The sequence below is a fragment of the Gymnodraco acuticeps genome, unplaced genomic scaffold, assembly GCF_902827175.1.
Source record: "Gymnodraco acuticeps unplaced genomic scaffold, fGymAcu1.1, whole genome shotgun sequence".
Lineage (NCBI taxonomy): Eukaryota > Metazoa > Chordata > Actinopteri > Perciformes > Bathydraconidae > Gymnodraco > Gymnodraco acuticeps.
Window position 1 is genome coordinate 50,944 of NW_022990361.1, and position 19,886 is coordinate 70,829.

General features: G+C 42.4%; 1 protein-coding gene across 1 annotated transcript in view; it reads right to left on the bottom strand.

Moving 5' to 3' along the window:
- LOC117551354 (pleckstrin homology domain-containing family A member 6-like) overlaps positions 1 to 19,886 on the bottom strand; it is a gene marked incomplete at its 3' end in the record, with an annotated part of 73,169 nt that overhangs the window by 50,554 nt on the left and 2,729 nt on the right. Inside the window, 4 exon segments of the mRNA XM_034224203.1 lie at positions 1,741 to 1,813; positions 4,426 to 4,542; positions 5,104 to 5,218; positions 6,360 to 6,440. Coding sequence (XP_034080094.1) covers positions 1,741 to 1,813; positions 4,426 to 4,542; positions 5,104 to 5,218; positions 6,360 to 6,440 — 386 coding nt within the window.

Consider the following 19,886-nt stretch of genomic DNA (forward strand, 5'->3'; position numbering starts at 1 on the left):
ATGCTATGTTTATGTATTTTCGGAAACATGGCTAAATGACAACATCCCGGACTCTGCCATTCAGCTCGACAGGCTATCAAGCTACCACTCGGACAGAGCTATGGTTAACGGTGGGAAGACTCGCAGCGGCGGCGTGATTGTTTACATCAGTGAGGCTTGGTGTAGGGACGTTGTGGTTGTCTGCAAACACTGTTCACCCCTGGCGGAGTTTATGATCATGAAGTGCCTTCCAAGGGAAGGGAGGTGTGTGGCAGAGTGGACTAGTGTGTTGGTGCTCGGATCAGGGGAGCACAGGTTCAAACCCCACTGCAGTCAGCATGTCGTTGTGTCCCTGAGACACTTCACCCCAAATTGCTCCTGTGGGGATTGCCCACAGTATTGAGTATGTAAGTCGCTTTGGATAAAAGCGTCTAACAAGTAACATGTAATGTAATGTAATAAAAAAATAAACGCCACTATCTTTTTGCTGTTGTTCTCCAATACCTGACTAAATCTATGTTTCTGCCTCTTAATTTAAAGGTCCCATGTCATGCTTTTCCGGTTATTACCCGTCCCCTTGTGTGTTATGAAGGTTGTTATGCATGTAAACGGTGTGCAGAGTCAAAACCCTCAAAGTACACCCTGTAGCGAGTAAAACTCTAACACAGAAAATACCTCTCCAAAACGCCTCGTTGAAGATACGTCATTGTCCATTGTTTACTTCCTGGGTATTATGATGTAGGAATGGCCAGTAGCCGCGCCCAGAGCTATGACGCGATACGGTCATGCGTTACCCGGAACCAAATGGACCAATCCGTGGAACCGTTACGTTAAGCCCCCGCTGACCAATCCACAGACTTCCTCACACACACACACAGTGCAGGCAGCTCTGCTGATTTCTCCTCCCTGGCTGCAGGCTGATAACAGACAGTTGGGATCGCGGCGAAATTCTCTCTGCAGACCCATTCTCACAGCGTTTATCAACCTTTTTCTTACTCAATATCAAGCCACACTTATTGTTTTTACTTCGGCTGTGACTTTGTGTGTGCTCAGGATGAGTTTGGCTGTGTTTCGCTGTGTATCGCTAAACAAGGAAAGAACACCTCCACAGAGCTTAGCGCGATTCACAAAGTCCCGACCAATCAGAGCACACTGTGCTCACAGGGAGGGTGGGGGCTGGAGCTATTGGAGCTACAACGAGCCGTTAAAGGCAGAGAGTGAAATTCAGTGAATACACGTAGTTTACAGAGATGCTGTTTGAGAAACCAATGTGAGTTTGGAAAATTGCGCTAGAAGACCTCAACAATGGAATTATGATCAGTGGAATGGCCATGACATGGGACCTTTAAAACGTTGTTTCTGTGAAGCTCTGTTATTGCTTGTCACATCTTTGGTAAAAAGAGAGCTACAGTCATGAGAGCAGAGCCACAGTTAGCTCAGCGACCAGCTAATCTGCATGTGAGAAATGCCTCTGATGAGTGTGAGCACATTCATACATCTTCACACACTACTGTACCAAACAGAAACACTGCACTCCAAACAAGCTCTGGTGATTTATATAAGATATGTGTACATGTTATAAAGTCAAATACATCAGATGATTTTCAAGACTTGCAGACATCTAAAGTGCTGATTGAAGTTGTAATTATCATCAAGCTAGTAACACATTAAACACAACAAGACAGCTACTCAACAAAAATCATATAAACAAAAAATCATAGAAGTAGATATTCAAGATTCATAACAGAATGAAGCACACACCTTTGTAGTAAAAGAGACATCTGTCGGTGAGGACGAACCACCTCTTGTTCCACTGCTTCACCCCACTGCTGGCCTGCAGGAACAAGATTCAAGATTTCAAGATTCAGCGCTTTATTGTCCTGTGCACAGTAGCTACAGTAAATATGGCAATGACAACTCAAGTCACAGGCTCCTCCAACAGTGCAACATGAATATGTATAGGACAAATTAAACTAATACAAATTGTGAAAGAAATAACAATAGAAATAAAATAATGCAAGAGAATGTTTTGAGATGTGCAAATAAATACAAATAAAATAGAAGTAGTGCAAGAAGGGTCTATATACCATTAAATGGAATATGATATATACACATTGAAAGATGCAAACAGATGCATGTTTATGGATGTTCTTTACAGAGTCTAGGTGTTTAATAGTCTTATGGCCTGTAGGATGAAACTGACAGCAGCAGACTGAACAGTTTGTGGCTGGGGTGATGGGGGTCTTTGAGAATCCTGAGGGCTTTCTTCCTGAGCCGCTGGGAGTGAAGGTCCTCCATGGATGGCAGCTCCGTCCTGGTGATGTTCTCTGCAGTTTTCACCGCCCTCTGTAAAGCCTTACGATTGAGGGCGGTGCAGCTGCCGTACCAGGCCGTGATGCAGCCAGTCAGGATCTCTCTATGGTGCACCTGTAGAAGGTCAGGATACTCTCTATGGAGCACCTGTAGAAGGTCAGGATCCTCTCTATGGTGCACCTGTAGAAGGTCAGGATCCTCTCTATGGAGCACCTGTAGAAGGTCAGGACCCTCTCTATGGTGCACCTGTAGAAGGCCAGGATCCTCTCTATGGTGCACTTGTAGAAGGTCAGGATCCTCTCTATGGAGCACCTGTAGAAGGTCAGGATCCTCTCTATGGTGCACCTGTAGAAGGTCAGGATCCTCTCTATGGAGCACCTGTAGAAGGTCAGGATCCTCTCTATGGTGCACATGTAGAAGGTCAGGATCCTCTCTATGGTGCTCCTGTAGAAGGTCAGGATCCTCTCTATGGTGCACTAGAAGGTCAGGATCCTCTCTATGGTGCACCTGTAAAAGGTCAGGATCCTCTCTATGGTGCACCTGTAGAAGGTCAGGATGCTCTCTATCGTGCACCTGTAGAAGGTCAGGATCCTCTCTATGGTGCACCTGTAGAAGGTCAGGATCCTCTCTATGGAGCACCTGTAGAAGGTCAGGATCCTCTCTATGGTGCCTCCTGTAGAAGGTCAGGATCCTCTCTATGGTGCTCCTGTAGAAAGGTCAGGATCCTCTCTATGGGTAGGCTCCTGTATGAAGGTCAGGATCCTCTCTATGGTCTCCTGTAGAAGGTCAGGATGCTCTCTATGGTGCAACCTGTAGAAGGTCAGGATGCTCTCTATGGTGCACCTGTAGAAGGTCAGGATCCTCTCTATGGAGCACCTGTAGAAGGTCAGGATCCTCTCTATGGTGCTCCTGTAGAAGGTCAGGATCCTCTCTATGGTGCTCCTGTAGAAGGTCAGGATCCTCTCTATGGTGCACCTGTAGAAGGTCAGGATCCTCTCTGTGGTGCACCTGTAGAAGGTCAGGATCCTCTCTATGGTGCTCCTGTAGAAGGTCAGGATCCTCTCTATGGTGCTCCTGTAGAAGGTCAGGATCCTCTCTATGGTGCACCTGTAGAAGGTCAGAATCCTCTCTATGGTGCTCCTGTAGAAGGTCAGGATCCTCTCTATGGTGCACCTGTAGAAGGTCAGGATCCTCTCTATGGTGCACCTGTAGAAGGTCAGGATCCTCTCTATGGTGCTCCTGTAGAAGGTCAGGATCCTCTCTATGGTGCACCTGTAGAAGGTCAGGATCCTCTCTATGGTGCTCCTGTAGAAGGTCAGGATCCTCTCTATGGTGCTCCTGTAGAAGGTCAGGATGCTCTGTAAACTGAACTGTACACAACCTGAGAACACGGCCAGGGATGCCATCAGGTCCAGGAGCCTTGTGTGGGTTAACCCTTTTAAAGGATTTGCACACATCTGCCCTGTTTAAAACAAAAGGGCAGGGCTCCTGGTCCTTCTGTGCCTCCACAGCCTGCCTGCTCTCAAAATGAGCATAGCAGCTGTTTAGCTCATCTGGGAGAGACACACTCACAGACAGTCCCCCAGAACCACCGGCTGCTCCTTTGTAATCAGTCATTGTTCTTAGTCCTGCCCACATGTTCCGGGTGTCAGAGCCTTTGAAGTCAGACTCCACACTGTCACTGTATTGTCTCTTTGCCCTGCTGATAGCTCTCCGGAGTGCGTACCTTGACTTCCTGTACTCTTCCAAATCTCCACCTATATTGAACAAACTGAATCCTTCTAAGGTTTTGACATTGTGCGGCTCTTTCATGCCCAGGGTGCAATTAAAGGGTACGCGGTTTATTTCTTTGCTTTATTCGCTCAAAAAGGTATAGTTCAGAAACTGTAATCCATCTGGTGTATCTGTTCATGGTGCGTGACGTTACTAACAACCTGTCACACAGGAGAAGACTTCCTCAGTGTCATGACTTTGCAGGGTAACAGTGTTTCTTCAGACTTCTATCATGCAACATGCAATGTCCTCAATGATTACAAGATTGTGCTTCAAATCATAGTCTCCAAAAATAGTCCATAAAAACTTTTTTTCAACACAAGTTTAGTTCTTCATAAGAGGAGAGGAAAAAGGCTTCACCTGTTTGTACAGCCATCCCTGTTTGCTGACCTCTGCTTTGGGATTTCTGCGCATGGAGTTTGAGCGCTTCCCAAATGTAGCTGCCGTTCGAAGAGAACTCCTGGGAGTACGAGACGCCTGCAATTACCCAGATATAAAATAGAGGTTTAGTATAAAGGTTATGGAAATATACACGTTGATAGTGGGGTATAGAGGATTACAATTATAGGAGTATTTTTTCGAATTATATTACATGAAGACCATAAAGTGATCTTCCACTTATAGGTTGCACAATGGGCATAAACACATATAAATGTAGCAGATACCGGCTCATCATTAACTGCAAAGCTAGGATTTGATTTGAGGAGTTAAAACATTTTAAAACAATGTTATGAATAATGATAAATTGTTTAATTATTTTCTCAACCTTTTTATGAGGGAAGTCAGGTCTAACAGGATGTGAGAACTTGTTTACTTAGCAAAGACCCGTTAAGCAACAATGGCGAGTTTGATCACTCTACTTCCTCAGGCAGATGAAACCAAAGACTGCTTGCTCCCCCACACACATGTATATATGTTTACCATGAAAGCATGCTGCAGTAGTGCTGATATCCCAAAACCTTTTCTCATTGTTTAAATGAAGTATTTCCTGGAACACTCCATCTGCCATGGATGGGTGAGTCTTTGTGGTGTGCTCACCCTGGTGTAAGGCTGGCCTTCTGGGGACAGGTTTGACACCATATTGGCCCTTTTGGAGGCAGTGATCTTCTCAGCAGTAGGATTCACTTTCCCATTCATTTCCAAATCACAGTGCCTGGACAGAAGAGCAAAGACATGAGCTCCTAATAGTGCAACAGTGCATGCTGTGCACTTCTACCACTTATTGTCTAGTAGCCTGCCAAGAGCAGTGTGTGATGGCAGAGAAATTACTTGCAAAATTACAATTGGTACAACTCAGATCTGACCTTGTTTAATGAGGTCTAATGTGTAGCACCCTGCAGACTTGTCTCAATGTTTGTGTTTGCCTGAGAAGGACCTCTGGTGGTTGTGTGTATAAAGACTCTTGGCTGCCACACACACATATGGAAAGACTGTGTTGTTACAATGTGAGACTTGAACACTAGAGGCAGCTGTTCTATGCCTAGTATAGTTTGTTCATTATTACCAGGACAAACACACACTCTTTGTATACCCAGTATAGCTCTTACTTTAGCCCAATGAAACCAACAAGCATGTTGAAAAATCCTACGTTTCTGTCTAACTTAGTTATTGTTGATAAACTCTGATTGGACAATCTCTGATTTGTTAAATGTATGTACAGTATGTTGACATATACTATATATTAACTAACATTACTGTGGTTCCACATATTTTCTTTGTTTTATTTTCTCTTTGGGAAAGGTGAAATTAGTTAACACCATAATGTTATTGACACCAAATACATTTTATAAGGGATTCAATGACAATACATGACATATAGTAACTAATTAAACCAGCAAAATACACCCATATGCAGGCCAGGGTAGGAGAGTGAAATATCAAACTAAAACAGTGACCTGCTGGTGCCAGTTTACAGCTGTCATGTTCATGTGGGTCAAACATGTGTTAGTAATGGATGATTGGTCATATCGATCTACTGACAAGTATTAATGCATATCATTTCCATTCTCTCTTTGCTCACCTCCTATAATTTCCTTATACATGCAGTAACATCAGCAGCACCCAGAGGCGTGTGCACGTAACCTGCTGTGCACCAGCCAAGTGTTGTTTTTCTAAAACTGATCACCTACTTTCTTTCCGTTTGTGCTAACAAACAACACAATTATTTCGATAACACAGTGCATGTTTGTGGGGTAATAACTACATAATTTGTAGAATTGTGTGTATGCATGTAGGTGTACAGGATAGGAGCTGAACATATTATTGCTGTTTAGTTCAGTTCAAAGGTCACTTACTGCAGATAGGAGTGTAAGGTGGGCTCTTCCAGCTGGAGGGGGCTCAGTGCTGCTCCAGCTGGTCCACTGGGGTCATGTTGACTGCAAACACACAGAGGAAGGACACAGAGGGGACATATGGCGATTACTTTTCTTAATGTGTCCATATTACAAACACAGGTGAAGATAACTACAGTTTACCCAAACCATGGTCTTAAGTTCACCATTCCTTCTATCAGTTGCAGTAGGAATAATGTTTGGCGCCTCAGATGACAGCAATTTACTTTAAACATTCAATGGTCGTACTACATAAAGTATGTATAATGCAAAGACATGGGCATCCTAAATCCTCCTCCTCCTCCTCCTCCTCCTCCTCCTCCTCCTCCTCCTCCTCCTCCTCCTCCTCTCCTCCTCCTCCTCCTCCTCCTCCTCCTCCTCCTCCTCCTCCTCCTCCGCGCTATTGTACCTAGCAGCGCACCAACAGGTACTGTTATTTGGCCAGCAACCGCATTACGCATCTGCAATGTGGTGTCGCACTGTATTATGTAAATACATTTGCTGCTGTGGTCAGCGGTTGCAAGTTTGAGGCTAAAGCATCACCTGACCCCACAGAAACTGGCTGGAGCGCGGGCACAAAATAAGCGCACGCACTACATTAGTGCCCGCGCTCCAGCCAGTTTATGTGGGGTTACGTGAAGCAGAGCTCGTCCCTGCCTCACTTCTCATCGCTCCCATGTAGTTGTAGCGGAGCTCTGCACATTTTGACGATAAAAAGCGATTGGAATCATACAGAAATCACATTTACAACACAGATCAGTGCAGACATTTGATTATTATTTCTTTTTTTTCTTTAGTTTTTTTCCCGTTACATTGGAGTATGACAAGTGAGGCTCTGCCTCTCCTGCCTCCCCTGACTGCACGTCGCTGCATTAGAGTGAAATCGACACCTGAAATCAAATGTTTTTGTTTTTTTATTAAGTTTTCCTATAATTACATTATGTCCTGCCCCTACACAGCCTGCCAACACTGGCTGAACAGAAAGCGAAACACCCTTTCTAAGCAATGTCCCTCACTCCTCACATCCCAAGCTGCATCCCAAAAAAGTGTATTATGTTATTACATCGTTTCAGATGTGATGTTTCAGTTGTGCTCTTGATAAGCCATTAAAACAGTAAAAACACGTTCAGTTTCCTTCTGCTTTTTATGTCTCCTGTTCACCAAAACATACCATCTGTGATGGAAAAATAAAGTATTCCAAAAGTAATCTGAATACGTTTTTAAGACACGTAACTGTATTCGGATTCGGATTACTTTCAGAGCGATGTATTCAGTATTCAGCCACTAATTACATTTACAAAGTAACCCTCCCAACCCTGTCTATATTGTGCCCCAGCACATGGCGGTTTTGAGGGCCCTCCCATTTAAATTACATTACATTGCATTTAGCTGACGCTTTTATCCAAAGCGACTTACAATAAGTGCGTTCGACCAACAAGATACAACCTTGAAGAAAACAGAATCATATAAGTACATCAGGTTTCATAGAGCAAAACATTTCAAGTGCTACTCAACTGGCTTTAGATAAGCCAGTCCTTTATTAGCATAAAAGTGCTTTGTTAATAGTTCTATCGCTTGAAGTGGAGTCGAAAGAGATGAGTTTTCAGTCTCCCCCGGAAGATGTGTAAGCTTTCTGCTGTCCTGATGTCAATGGGGAGCTCATTCCACCATTTTGAAGCCAGGATAGCAAACCCACGTGTTTTTGCTGATGGGAACTTGGGTCCCCCTCGCAGCGAGGGTGCAGCGTGCTGTTTGGCTGATGCAGAGCCGTCTGTAGATTTGTTCTGGTGACGGACCTGGAGCTGTTGATGTCTGAAGTCCCTGTTGGTTTTTGGGAACCTGCTTTTTGTTTTTAATTGGTGGCAATATGCTTTCTAACACACAGTCATAACAATAACATCACTGAAACATAACCACAACAGTGTAAACAGGCAGTGTGTGAAATTATGTTCATACAGTTTACATTTTCTTACTGTATATGTTTGGTATGAGATGCATTGCCTGTCAGCTTTAGTATTTGCTCCTTTTTTTACGGTGTCTAGACCAAGGGGGGTAGAAATGTTGGTGTACAAAGAGTCCACGTCTATGGAAAAAATAAAGGTGTGCGAGGGAACAGAAAGGGGTTTACATTTTTTAACAAAGGTGAAGGTATCTTTAATGTAGTTGGGGTGGTTATGGGAAAGGGGGTTGATATAGTGATCGATGAATTCCGCTAGTTGGTAGGATTTGGAGCCACAATCGCTAACGATGGGTCTTCCTGGAGGTACTAAATAGGGGACCGACCAACTAGCGGAGGGTTTATGAATTTTTGAAAGGAGGTAAAAAAGTCTGGGACAGAGGAGGTAAAGTGCTTGTTTAGGTGTTATAAGGCGTTTGGTTTTCTTCTGATTAACTAAGGTTTTAATAATGCTGCGTATTTCAAAATAAAGGGGTTGAGCTAGTGGTTGGTAGTAGATGGGGTTGTTTAATTGACGGGTTGCTTCGAGGATATAGTTGGTTCTGTCCTGGATCACTATCTGTCCGCCCTTATCTGCAGGTTTGATAATAATTTCATATTTGGCAGATAAGGACTTCAAGGCTAGTTGCTGGTCGGATGTAATGTCGGATTGATTCCTTTGGCGGCGGGGTCTGAGGTCTGACCTTCTTTGATGCGAGAAATATGAGTTGTTATTTCAGATTATGTGTGCAGTGGATGTACATGATCTTTAGTTTGATAGTTATTATGAAGATTACTTCAGTCCATAGAACGTTTTCATTGTTACCAAGGTGGTTGCTAGGGACGCTGCTATCGATATTATTTCTGTTATGTTGTGTAACTGTTTAATGGTGTTATCTTTATTGCTACCCCCTTCCCCGTCAATGTATAGTGTTGGTCCACAGCGCAAACGTATTAGTTTGCGTATTTTTAGTAACAAAATCCGCATCTAAAGATACGTTATTTCCCCCTGTGCAATTCCAGTCTCACATCTCACAGCACATCGTTATTAACAAATACCGGAAACAGACCGAAAACATTTAAAAAAAATAAAATAATACTTTATTCCGAGTGTGCTTGCTTTTCTCTTTGAAAGTCATCACATAACGGCGTTGTAATACACGGTTCGGCTGCATTAAATATTACATATCTGCCGTAGTTCTGTATATATATAGAAATTTGTATTCATTGGGATAAACCCCTTGAGATGCACCATCTTGTTTTCAAGGGGGTCCCGACAATAGCAACAACTTACAGACATACATAAACAAAAAGACAAAATGCAGAACATGACACACAAGACAAACCACATACAGTCTGTTAAGTAAAATTCAAGCAATGCATACAATCTTTACAATTTGAGACAGTCAAGCAAATCAGTTTCATCAATATCAGTTTCATTAATAACAAGTACAGACCAGTTGAAAGTGAGATGATAATGCATGTTTAAATAAACCCAATGATGCAAGAGATCTAATGGCAGCAGGTAAAGTATTCCAGTCAGTTGGGGCTTTGAACATGAACGCTCTTCTGCCAATCAATTTTTTTGCAGAGGGGACAGAGAAATAAATCTGAACAGAATGTCTAACATGATGATATGGTGAGTAGGGTACAAAATACTGCTTTAAATAAGGGGGATAGTTAAGATAAATGCATTTAAATATCAGCTGAAGCCAATGCGTGTGTCTTCTTACATTTAAAGAAGGCCATTTAAGTTGGTTATACATTGTGCAGTGATGTGTACGAAAAGGACAACCAAGAACAAATCTGCATAGTCTATTGTAGGCTATGTTGAGTGGAGCAAGATCTGATTTATGTGCATTTTGGTAGACATCACAATAGTCCATAATCGGAAGAATAAGTTGAGAAGCAATTCTCTTTCAGACACTGAGCGTAAAACAATTGCGAGAGCGGTGTAAAACACAGATTCCGTAATTGACTTTTTGTATTACATGCTTTATATGTAGTTTAAATGAAAGTTCAGAGTCTAGCCATACACCAAGATATTTAAAGCTATCAACTTTATGCAGAGAAGTGCCATCCTTACATGTTATTACTACATTAGGTCTGGATTTGAGCTTCTGCCTGGTACCAAAGACCATGGTATAAGATTTTGATTTGTTAAGCAGTAGTTTATTGTGTGATAGCCAGTCCTGTAAGATATTAAAATCCGATTGAAGAGAGATCTGAATTTGTGAAAAATCTGATTTGGTTGTATATATAACAGTGTCATCAGCATAACGGTGAGTACAACAATTAATGAGACAAGAAGATAAATCATTTATGTAAATAGAGAACAGAAGTGGGCCCAGAGTTGATCCTTGGGGTACACCCTTTTGTTGGATCAACAGGTCAGACTGTTTTCCATTAACAACCACACATTGCTTTCTACTGTGAAGGTACGAGTTAAACCATAACACTGTATTATTAGAAAGGCCAATGCCGTGAAGTTTATCCAAGAGCAGATATCGATCAACGAAATCAAAGGCTTTTGTCAAGTCAATAAAAATGGCACCTGTGAGTTCACCATCATCTGCAGCAGAGTACAAGTCATTCGTAAATGTAAGTAGGGCAGTTGTTGTGGAGTGAATAGGCCTGAAACCAGATTGAACCGGAGATAAAATATTATAAGTATTGAGATAATGTGACAGTTGATTATAAATTATTTTCTCCAAAACTTTGGAAATAGAGCAGATTATAGAGATTGGTCTATAATTATTTGTATCAAGTAAATCACCACCTTTATGCAGTGGAATGATGCGTGCACATTTCCAAATAGTCGGCAACTCACAGGTGGACAAAGACAGGTTGAACAAATCAGCAAGTGGGTACATGAGAATATGGGACGCCAGTTTTATTAACCTGTTTTCTATACCATCGAGTCCTGCACTGCCATCCACTTTTAATTCTGTGATAGCATTATGAACTTCGTGTGGTAGAATGTTCTTAAAAGAAAAAGAACTGTTGCAGTATGAGTTACTATTAGAAATACCAGTCGTCAAATAGGAGTCAGATAGTAGTGTGGAACATACATTAGCGAAATGCTGATTAAATATTTGGGCAATGGATAATGGGTCATGAATTATTGTATCAGCAGTTCTTATTTTATTAATAGAATGTTTACCTGATTTATTTTTAATAGATTTAATTTTAGTCCAAAATTGCTTGGGATTCTTAAAGTCCGATTTGAGAGATTCTTTATAGTAGTTGGATTTAGCATTTCGGGTTTTGGTTTTACTCAGATTTCGGAGATGCCTGTATACTTCCCAATCGGCTATAGTTCTTGAATGACGATATATCGACCATGCTTTATCCCTTTCCCTAAAGAGACTGATGAGTTCAGAATTGATCCAAGGGAGATGTTGACCTTTGACCTTAACCTTTCTCACAGGCGCATGTTTGTTCATGACATCAGTGAGCTCTTTATGCAGAAAATCCCAAGCATCTTGTACAAAAGGTATTAGTTGAAATCTGTCCCAATTAAGGGCAACAACATCATTAATAAATAAATCAACATTCAATTTTTTATATTGTCTGATTTTGACTAGATTTGGAGGTAGTTTAATTAATTAGATTTTACATACGCAATAAACAATTGAATGATCATTGAAGCAATCCGACATGACACCAGCTTTTAAGATTCTGTCAGGATGTGACACCAGTATCCAGTCAACTAGAGATTGGGTTCTAAGAGTGATACGAGTTGGCTCATTAATTAGCTGTTTAACATTTACACTACTGAAAAGTGTTTTCTCTCTATCAGATGATTTATCCAACCAATTTTTGTTGAAATCACCAAGCAAGATTATTTCAATTCCGCAGGAAATGGAGTTGATAGTGTCAATTATATGGTTAAAAGACTCTGCAGGTGAAGAAGGTGGCCTATAGATGCTACCAATAGTTAAGCATTTATTTTCATGAAAAATAATTTTAAGAAAAATGCATTCAAAATGTAGAGGCTCTATAGAAGTAGCCATTAGCTCAGTCACAAGGTCAGAGGAGACATAAATAGCCACACCTCCACCCCTGCTGCATCTATCGGATCTGTAAAGCAAATAATTTGTGATTTGTAGTTCACTATCGGAAATGTTACTATTAAGCCAAGTTTCAGAGAGTGTGATGATTTTAGGTTTATGTAGAACAACCCATATCCGAAGTAAATCATTTTTGGGCAATAGGCTCCTGATATTCAAATGAATGATTTTTATACCCCTTAATTCATCCAGTCTGGAAATAATAGCAAATAATGTTCCTGTCACTTGTTACGCATACATGCGATTCATGATTGTAAAGATTGCTAGATTCAACCATTAATGTAAAACAGACATACAAAACATTCAAAGACAAAAAGAAAAATACAGAAAAACACAAAACAACCTTTAAGAAGGCCCAGCAGCCCTGGACACCAAATCCCAGAGCATTACCATTAATAAACTTAAACATAATACATAATTACACAGAGCTTAGTCTGCATTACGAAGAGGATAAAGAAGTCATAGCTCAAAGAAATTCATCCGAACGAACACAAACATTATTTAACAATAACAGCCACTCAGGGCATTATTGCAATAGTAGTAGTGGGCTCTAACGTGCCAAAGAAGAAGTGACGTCAACGTCACTGTAAAATGTAAACAAACAACACAACTGAAAGAGCCAGGCGGGTGCCTACCTGTTATATTAAGTTATAATAAACACAAAAGAGAGTGTCAACAACATCTCAGCAGTCATGACACGTCACGCGAACAGGTCTCTGTTTTTAGAGAAGATGAGAAAGATAAAGAACAAGAGAAGAGAAGAGAGGAAACCGAGGAGAAAGTCACTTAGCTGCACCATCGAAGTGGATCAACATGCTACCATTAGCAGCAGCCTCATCTCTAGGGATGTTCGTCACCCAGGAGAGTTTGAGGTAGACATGAAGACTGCCTCCGTGTCTTTGTGGGTAGAGAAGCGTTGTTGTGTGCCATCAACAACAACGCAGAGGGTGCACGGGTAGAGGAGAAAGTACTTCAAGTTGAGTTCACGGAGCTTGCGTTTGACTGGATCGAAGCTCCGGCGTCTTCTGGTAAGCTCGGGACTGAAATCGGGATAAATGCTGATGTGTTTCCCGTTGTAGTCCAGAGACTTTTTCTCCCTGGCAAGACGAAGGATTTTCACTTTGTCCTGGAAGTTCAGCAGCTCAATCATGCTGGCACGGGAGTTTTGCCTTGCAGTCGGTGAGCGGTGTGCCCTCTCAATGATCGGCAGGGTAGGGAAGGCATCTGGCCCCAGGAGCTGCGGGATGAGCCGAGACATGAAGCCGATAATGTCACTGCCTTCAGCGGACTCCTGGATTCCTACGAAGCGAAGGTTAGAACGTCGGCTCCGGTTCTCCAAGTCATCAACTTTAGACATTAGGAAGGAGTTGTCTTTCTCAAGCTGCTTGACTCGAGCGACACACTCGTGTACATTGTCCTCATTAGCCCCGACACGCTGCTCCAACAAATTGACCTGGTCTCCCAGACTAGACAGGGAATTGTGTATCCTGCTCAAGCTACTTTGAATGGGATCCATTTTTGAGTCAATGTGAGTCAGCATGTCGGTCTTGATTTGCTGAATCGCGTCCCACAAAGTTTGCAGAGACATGTTTCCCTCCATATTTGCAAATGCAAAAAATACAATAATCCAGAGACCGTAGTGAGCCACTTAGCTATGTTATTCAAATGATCATGGGTTCAGATCATGTGGATCAATGATATGAGCATTAAAGAGCTAATTTAACAGCAACAAACAGACAAGCTTGAGATGCGCTTACTCACGCTGCGACCATCTTGGATGTTTTTGTATTTATAGAGCCCTGATGAGAAGACTTCTAGACAAACATGAGGAACTGAAAACGTGACGTGGATTATAAATATATCAGCCATTAAACAACATCTTACATTTATTTTCACACAATACGTCTCCTTGCAGTATCAACACTAATTCGGCTGACTTTTATATTTGATCCAATTGGTAGAAAGGCTGTATTTACACCATAAAGGTGCACAGCTGATATAAAGGGACACCTAGTGGTTAAAGCATGTTATTGAATTTCATTATTTTTATTATTAGATATTAATAGGATCCCTATAAAGTATATTCATTACTCGTTATTCTCTACTAATAGTTAATTAAAGACTGTATATAATGACTATTTTGCACATCCCTTTCAAGATTTTCTAAGGTTTATTGACATATCATATAGGCCTACACAACTATGGTGTAGTTATGCATTGAATGAAAAACTTGGGTCGCAGGTTCCTCAATAGTGCATTACAAGACATCTATCAATATGTGTGCATACCTCCAGCAATGTTAACTATGTTGAAGCACTTATTTTAACTGATATTATACATAATGTATTATACTCTTATAAGATGTATGTAGATATTTCATCTCCGGCCTTGTCAGGTATTGAACAATCAATAAATAAAGAACACAGAATTGTTAAATATAAAACCCAGAATGTGTGTCATTATACTAAATGATTTACAAATAAACACCACTGCATATTTACAACTGTTACACATGCTGATGTAACGCAAATGTTCCAACTTGGGATCAATAAAGTATATCTTATCTTAAGCTGATCGATGGCTACTGCCATATTTGCAAAATTTGCCTCTGAACCTTGACAAGTGCATGTTTCAGGCTTATCAATTAATGTAATGTAATGTTATCAATGAACAACAGAAGGGGTCACAAACATAAGACCAGCTGTTAAATAAAGCTCTTCTGACCTTAGCTGGCATGTGGGTATATATATTAATGCTGCCCATTATGGGCACAAGCCATTTTCACCCATTTATTAATTATATGTTTTAAATTTGAGTGTTCCTATCCCCTAAACCTCCAGGGATGTACACAGTTTAATACCGGCAACTTCTTATTATGGGAAATACGAAAACGTCTTTTAAAACTACAACTCCCAGTAGAGACGTGCCATAGATAGAGAACATGTTGCGAAACACAATAGCCAGCATGTGTAGTTCTGGGGACGGGACTGGGTGGGGGAGGGGGGACGCGGTGGACCCGTTCAAATCTAGTTTTGGACAGTCTGCCGTGGTTCCATCCCATTTCAAGTGCTATTCGACGCTCAGCGTAACCCTCGGAGCACACTCTCCAATCACAGAGCTTGAGGACTATCACAGGGTTTGTCAAACAGAGCACATGGTGTAGTCCAAACGATAGCTGGGGATTCTGGGTAGTGTAGTGTCTTCTGCCATCCTTTACTCCGCAAAAATATTTGTTTCTCCGAATCGAAGGGGAAAAATACAAAAGCATTGCACACAATTTAAACCAATCAATGTTGTGTAATTAACAAGGATAATCTGGTGTTTTTTAGTCGATGAGTAGTGCAGATATCACTGTAAAATCAATCGACAGTAAGGGGAATACTTACTTCCGGGTGTACAATTCTCCGTTATCCAATGAGAATGGACGCTCACATTGCCTTTAAGGGCAGCCGACACAAACGAATGCCGTGCTTCCATGAGCGTCAAATCCCACCGCAGATGGGAATACATTGCAATCAGTTGAAAGCTATTTGCGTCCCTTTATGAAGCTGAAGGAGCCTAGGAGCGTCACAACTGCACGCCACGGACACTGACCAAACGTCGCTCCTGGACGATTATGGAGTGAGAGTGTGTTGCACCGATAGGCTTCGCCAGAGGAGGGTTAGGGTTAGGCATGTGTTGGTTATGGTTAACGTTAGGATAAGTCTCCAGGAAATGCATGTAAGTCAATGCAATGTGTGACGACCCCTCCACACCGCGTGGGGTGCCTTCTGGTTGTGTGTGTGTTTTGTGTGTGATTGCAGGTTCCAGCTGCAGCTGTCTGATGAGGCGCACCTGCCGGATGAGCTACACCTGAATCAAACAGAATATAGGAGGAGCCCAGCAGGTTACGTCGCTCTCACTCCTCTGGGCACTCTCTCTGCGCCAGCTTTGGGGACCTGTTGCTGGTGTCCATTTAGTTGACGTGTTTAGCAAATAAACGTATATTCGTACCTCTCGTCTCGCCTCCCTGCTTTTTGTTGCAGCCCAGGAGCCGGGTTGTAACAAATGTCCCCTGAAGTGTGCGTGCGTGCGTGCGTGCGTGCGCGTGCAGGATAGGGCCCTCCTGCTCAAAGATAACCTACAAACCTACATAGAAGGAGCTCTTGAACAGGATAAGCAGACAGCAAGACAGCAGAGGCTTCTCAATGCTCACATTTCCCCTCCTCGACTCCCCTCCAGGAGATAGGAGGGGAACCGAGGAGGGGAAGCAGCAGACGTTTAAAGAAATGAGAACTCCTCTCCTCTGAGCGGTCATTTTAAAGAGACGTCCGTTCATTATTACGTGGCAACAGCTGCATCAGCTGTCGAGTGTTTTGTCATAGCGCTGTATCTCTGTTAGATCAGCTGAACATTGTTCCCCCACATATTTACTTTGAATTCATTGAGAGTGCGGTATAATGAAACAATAACAGGCTACAGATGCGGACACACACACACAAATATATTTATATAAATATATACAATTTAAAGTATGAGAGCACTCTCATAATAACGTAACACAATCAGAGACTGGATAAATCCCCCCCTCTCTCTGGTTGCTGAAATGGGGAATTGAAATTACGGGCCAAAAGTTGTATTTACAAGTATTAAAAGTAAGCAGAGGACACCAAACCAACTGAGACCCGTCTGTCCGTCGCATTTACGCACTGTACAACACACACCTACACACTGTACCACACACACCTACAGCTCCTAAAGCATAAGCCGTTGTGTATTTTATTATGTGAAGCAATGGTCTTAGAAAAATATCGACTCTTTGTTTGTAGATATCTACTAAACTAAAGCAAATAAAGAGAGTAGGCCTGTTATACTGAGTGATATATATTATACACACTGCTCTGCTTTCTGCACGGACCTCACAGCTGTTCTCACTGGAAACATCACGACGCGATGAGAGCAGTTTCTAAAATAATATCCAGGGGATGCATGCAGAGCTGTCATTGGCTGAGATAAGTCAGGCCGTGCGTCACGCCTCCACCGTTCCCGGAAATGCATCCGTGGAGGAGCCGTGGAGGAACCATCAGTGTATCCTCGGTTATAGCTCCTCCAGAGAGCCTCCTCGACGCTCGATCCTCGGTCCTCAGTGTGCATTTAGAGAAATGAGACGTCCTTCAAAATGGCGCGCTGAAATTCATTTCCGGGTCACTACCGGAGGACCGAGGAGTCGAGGAGGGGACATTTTAGTATTGAGAAGCCTCTAGCGTGTGTGTGCTTCACGACAAAGAGCTCATCAGACTGTTAGAGCAGGGGTGGGGCCACCCCCATAACCTAATTGGCCCCCCTGGAACGTGATGTGGTTATTCAACAAGAAGTAGCAGCAGTTATTTTAACGAAAAACATCATTTTATGGAGGTATCTAGTGTTATTTTTCATATCTGGATCCATTGGCGTTGTTTGGCCTGGGCTATAGAAAAAATATATATGATAAAGTAGTACAAGTACTTTTGGGTCTATGTGTGTCATTCAAGCTCGGCTCTGTTTGTGTGTGTGTTTGTGTGTCTGGCACGAGCGCATTTTCTGTGAGTGCACGATCGAGTGAGAGGAACGGTACGTCCACACGGTTCCGGTGCGTGCGTTCCCATTCACTTTGAATGTGGTGACGTCAAGCTTTGCGTCGCTTTGCCTCCGTTGCTCTCTTCGAAAGTTGAGAAAAGTTCAACTTTTAAGGTAAAGGACTCTGAGGGTTTAGACAGTTAACTTTAGTCTAAGTTATCTCAGTGCATCTCAATCAGTTTGATCATCATTTGGGTAAACAAATATTTCCAAGGCACACCTTTATATAATTATTATAGTTATACAAATAATTGACCTCGGCCTCATTGCACTGGCTTCCAATTCGGTTCAGAATTGATTTTAAACTCCTTGTATTTGTTTTTAAAGCACTACATGGGCTGGCTCCTGCCTATATAGCAGAACTCCTCCATCGCTACACCCCAGCCAGAGCCTTAAGGTCGGCTGACCAGCTGCAGCTGGCCATAGGCTCTGGAACACTCTGCCCCTCCATGTGCGGTCGGTCCAGACCCTAGGGGTTTTTAAATCTACACTAAAGACTCACTTCTTCTCTCTGGCCTGGTTTTATATTTATATTTGCTGTTGTAAATTATTGTCTTCTGTTTTGCTAAGTGTTTTTATTGCTTGTACAGCACTATGGCTCGACCAAAAATCCTTTTTAAATGTGCTATATAAATAAAACATGATTTGATTTGAATCCCCCACATAAAACATGTTCACACATCATATTAGTGGATACTATTGATATATACAGTATATATTTTTGAATGTACAAAGGTCGGGTTGGGCTAAGCCCCCGATGTTCCAAGATCCAAGCAACGCCCCTGTCTGGATCTGGTTTATCATTTTACAGTTCTGTGCCCCAGGTTGGCCACCTCAGCAAAGACATGGTAGACCCTGTGCTAGAGATAAACAGGCTGTTACCCCCTGATCCCACCGGAAGCGTCTGCACTGCGGCTGCGCCGCGCTGCGACCTCCTCCTGCGTCATAACCCACCAGGCGCGTTTCAAAACGTTGCGGAAGCGGAGCGTCGTGTGTGCAGCCTCGCAGTATTCCACCAGACCCGCTGCGCTGCGTCAAAAATAGGATTCATCCTATATTTTAGAAATTCCTTGCGGCGAGGAGCTTCTGGGACGCTTCGAGCCGCGGCGCAGCGTGGCTAAGCGGGTCTGGTGGAATAGCACCCATTGACTAGAGTGGCCGCGATCGCTAAAAACGCCGCGATCGCTAAAAACGCCGCAGACGCTCCTGGTGGGATTAGGGGGTTAGATCCCTGACGGAACCATCATTACCTTTTAGGCTCTGCTATGCTGCACATGTATATAGTCTTTTCAAAATAAACTTCCAAATACGGTTTGCTTAGTTTTTGGTTTTATATGCAACAAAAGCACTTGGTGAGGTTTATCTCACAAAAGTACTTGGTTGGGTTTAGGAAAATAAAAATTAGAGTCTGCTTATAATAATTAGACTTTCCATTGCCGACTGCACAGCTAGTTTGGCTGTTCAACTGAAGCGGTTCCCAGGTGTCCTCTACTCAAACTCAGTCACTCAAAGGAACATGTTTCCGATGTAGCTCTCTTCCACCGGGTGTGGGGGCTGTTCTGTTCTGTCAAAGAATACATTTCATATTCAAGGCTCTCATTAGAAGCAAGTACTATCAGATAACTAAATACATTTATATAGATATTTATTCATGATTTAAATTCATGAATAATTCAGTGTAAACATGAACAGAGGTAGAAACAGCATGTCTATGCTTCAGAACACTCCTTTCTGACGAGCTGCAGTAATATGGTTGGTTATCGAAGTAAGCTGAACGAAAGCTTCTTCTGAACATCTGTCATGTGCTATGTTCAGCGGGGTCCGGTGCCTTGCTCAAAGGCACCTCGGCAGAGTCCAGGAGGTCCACCTATCAGTATGGTATCTGAT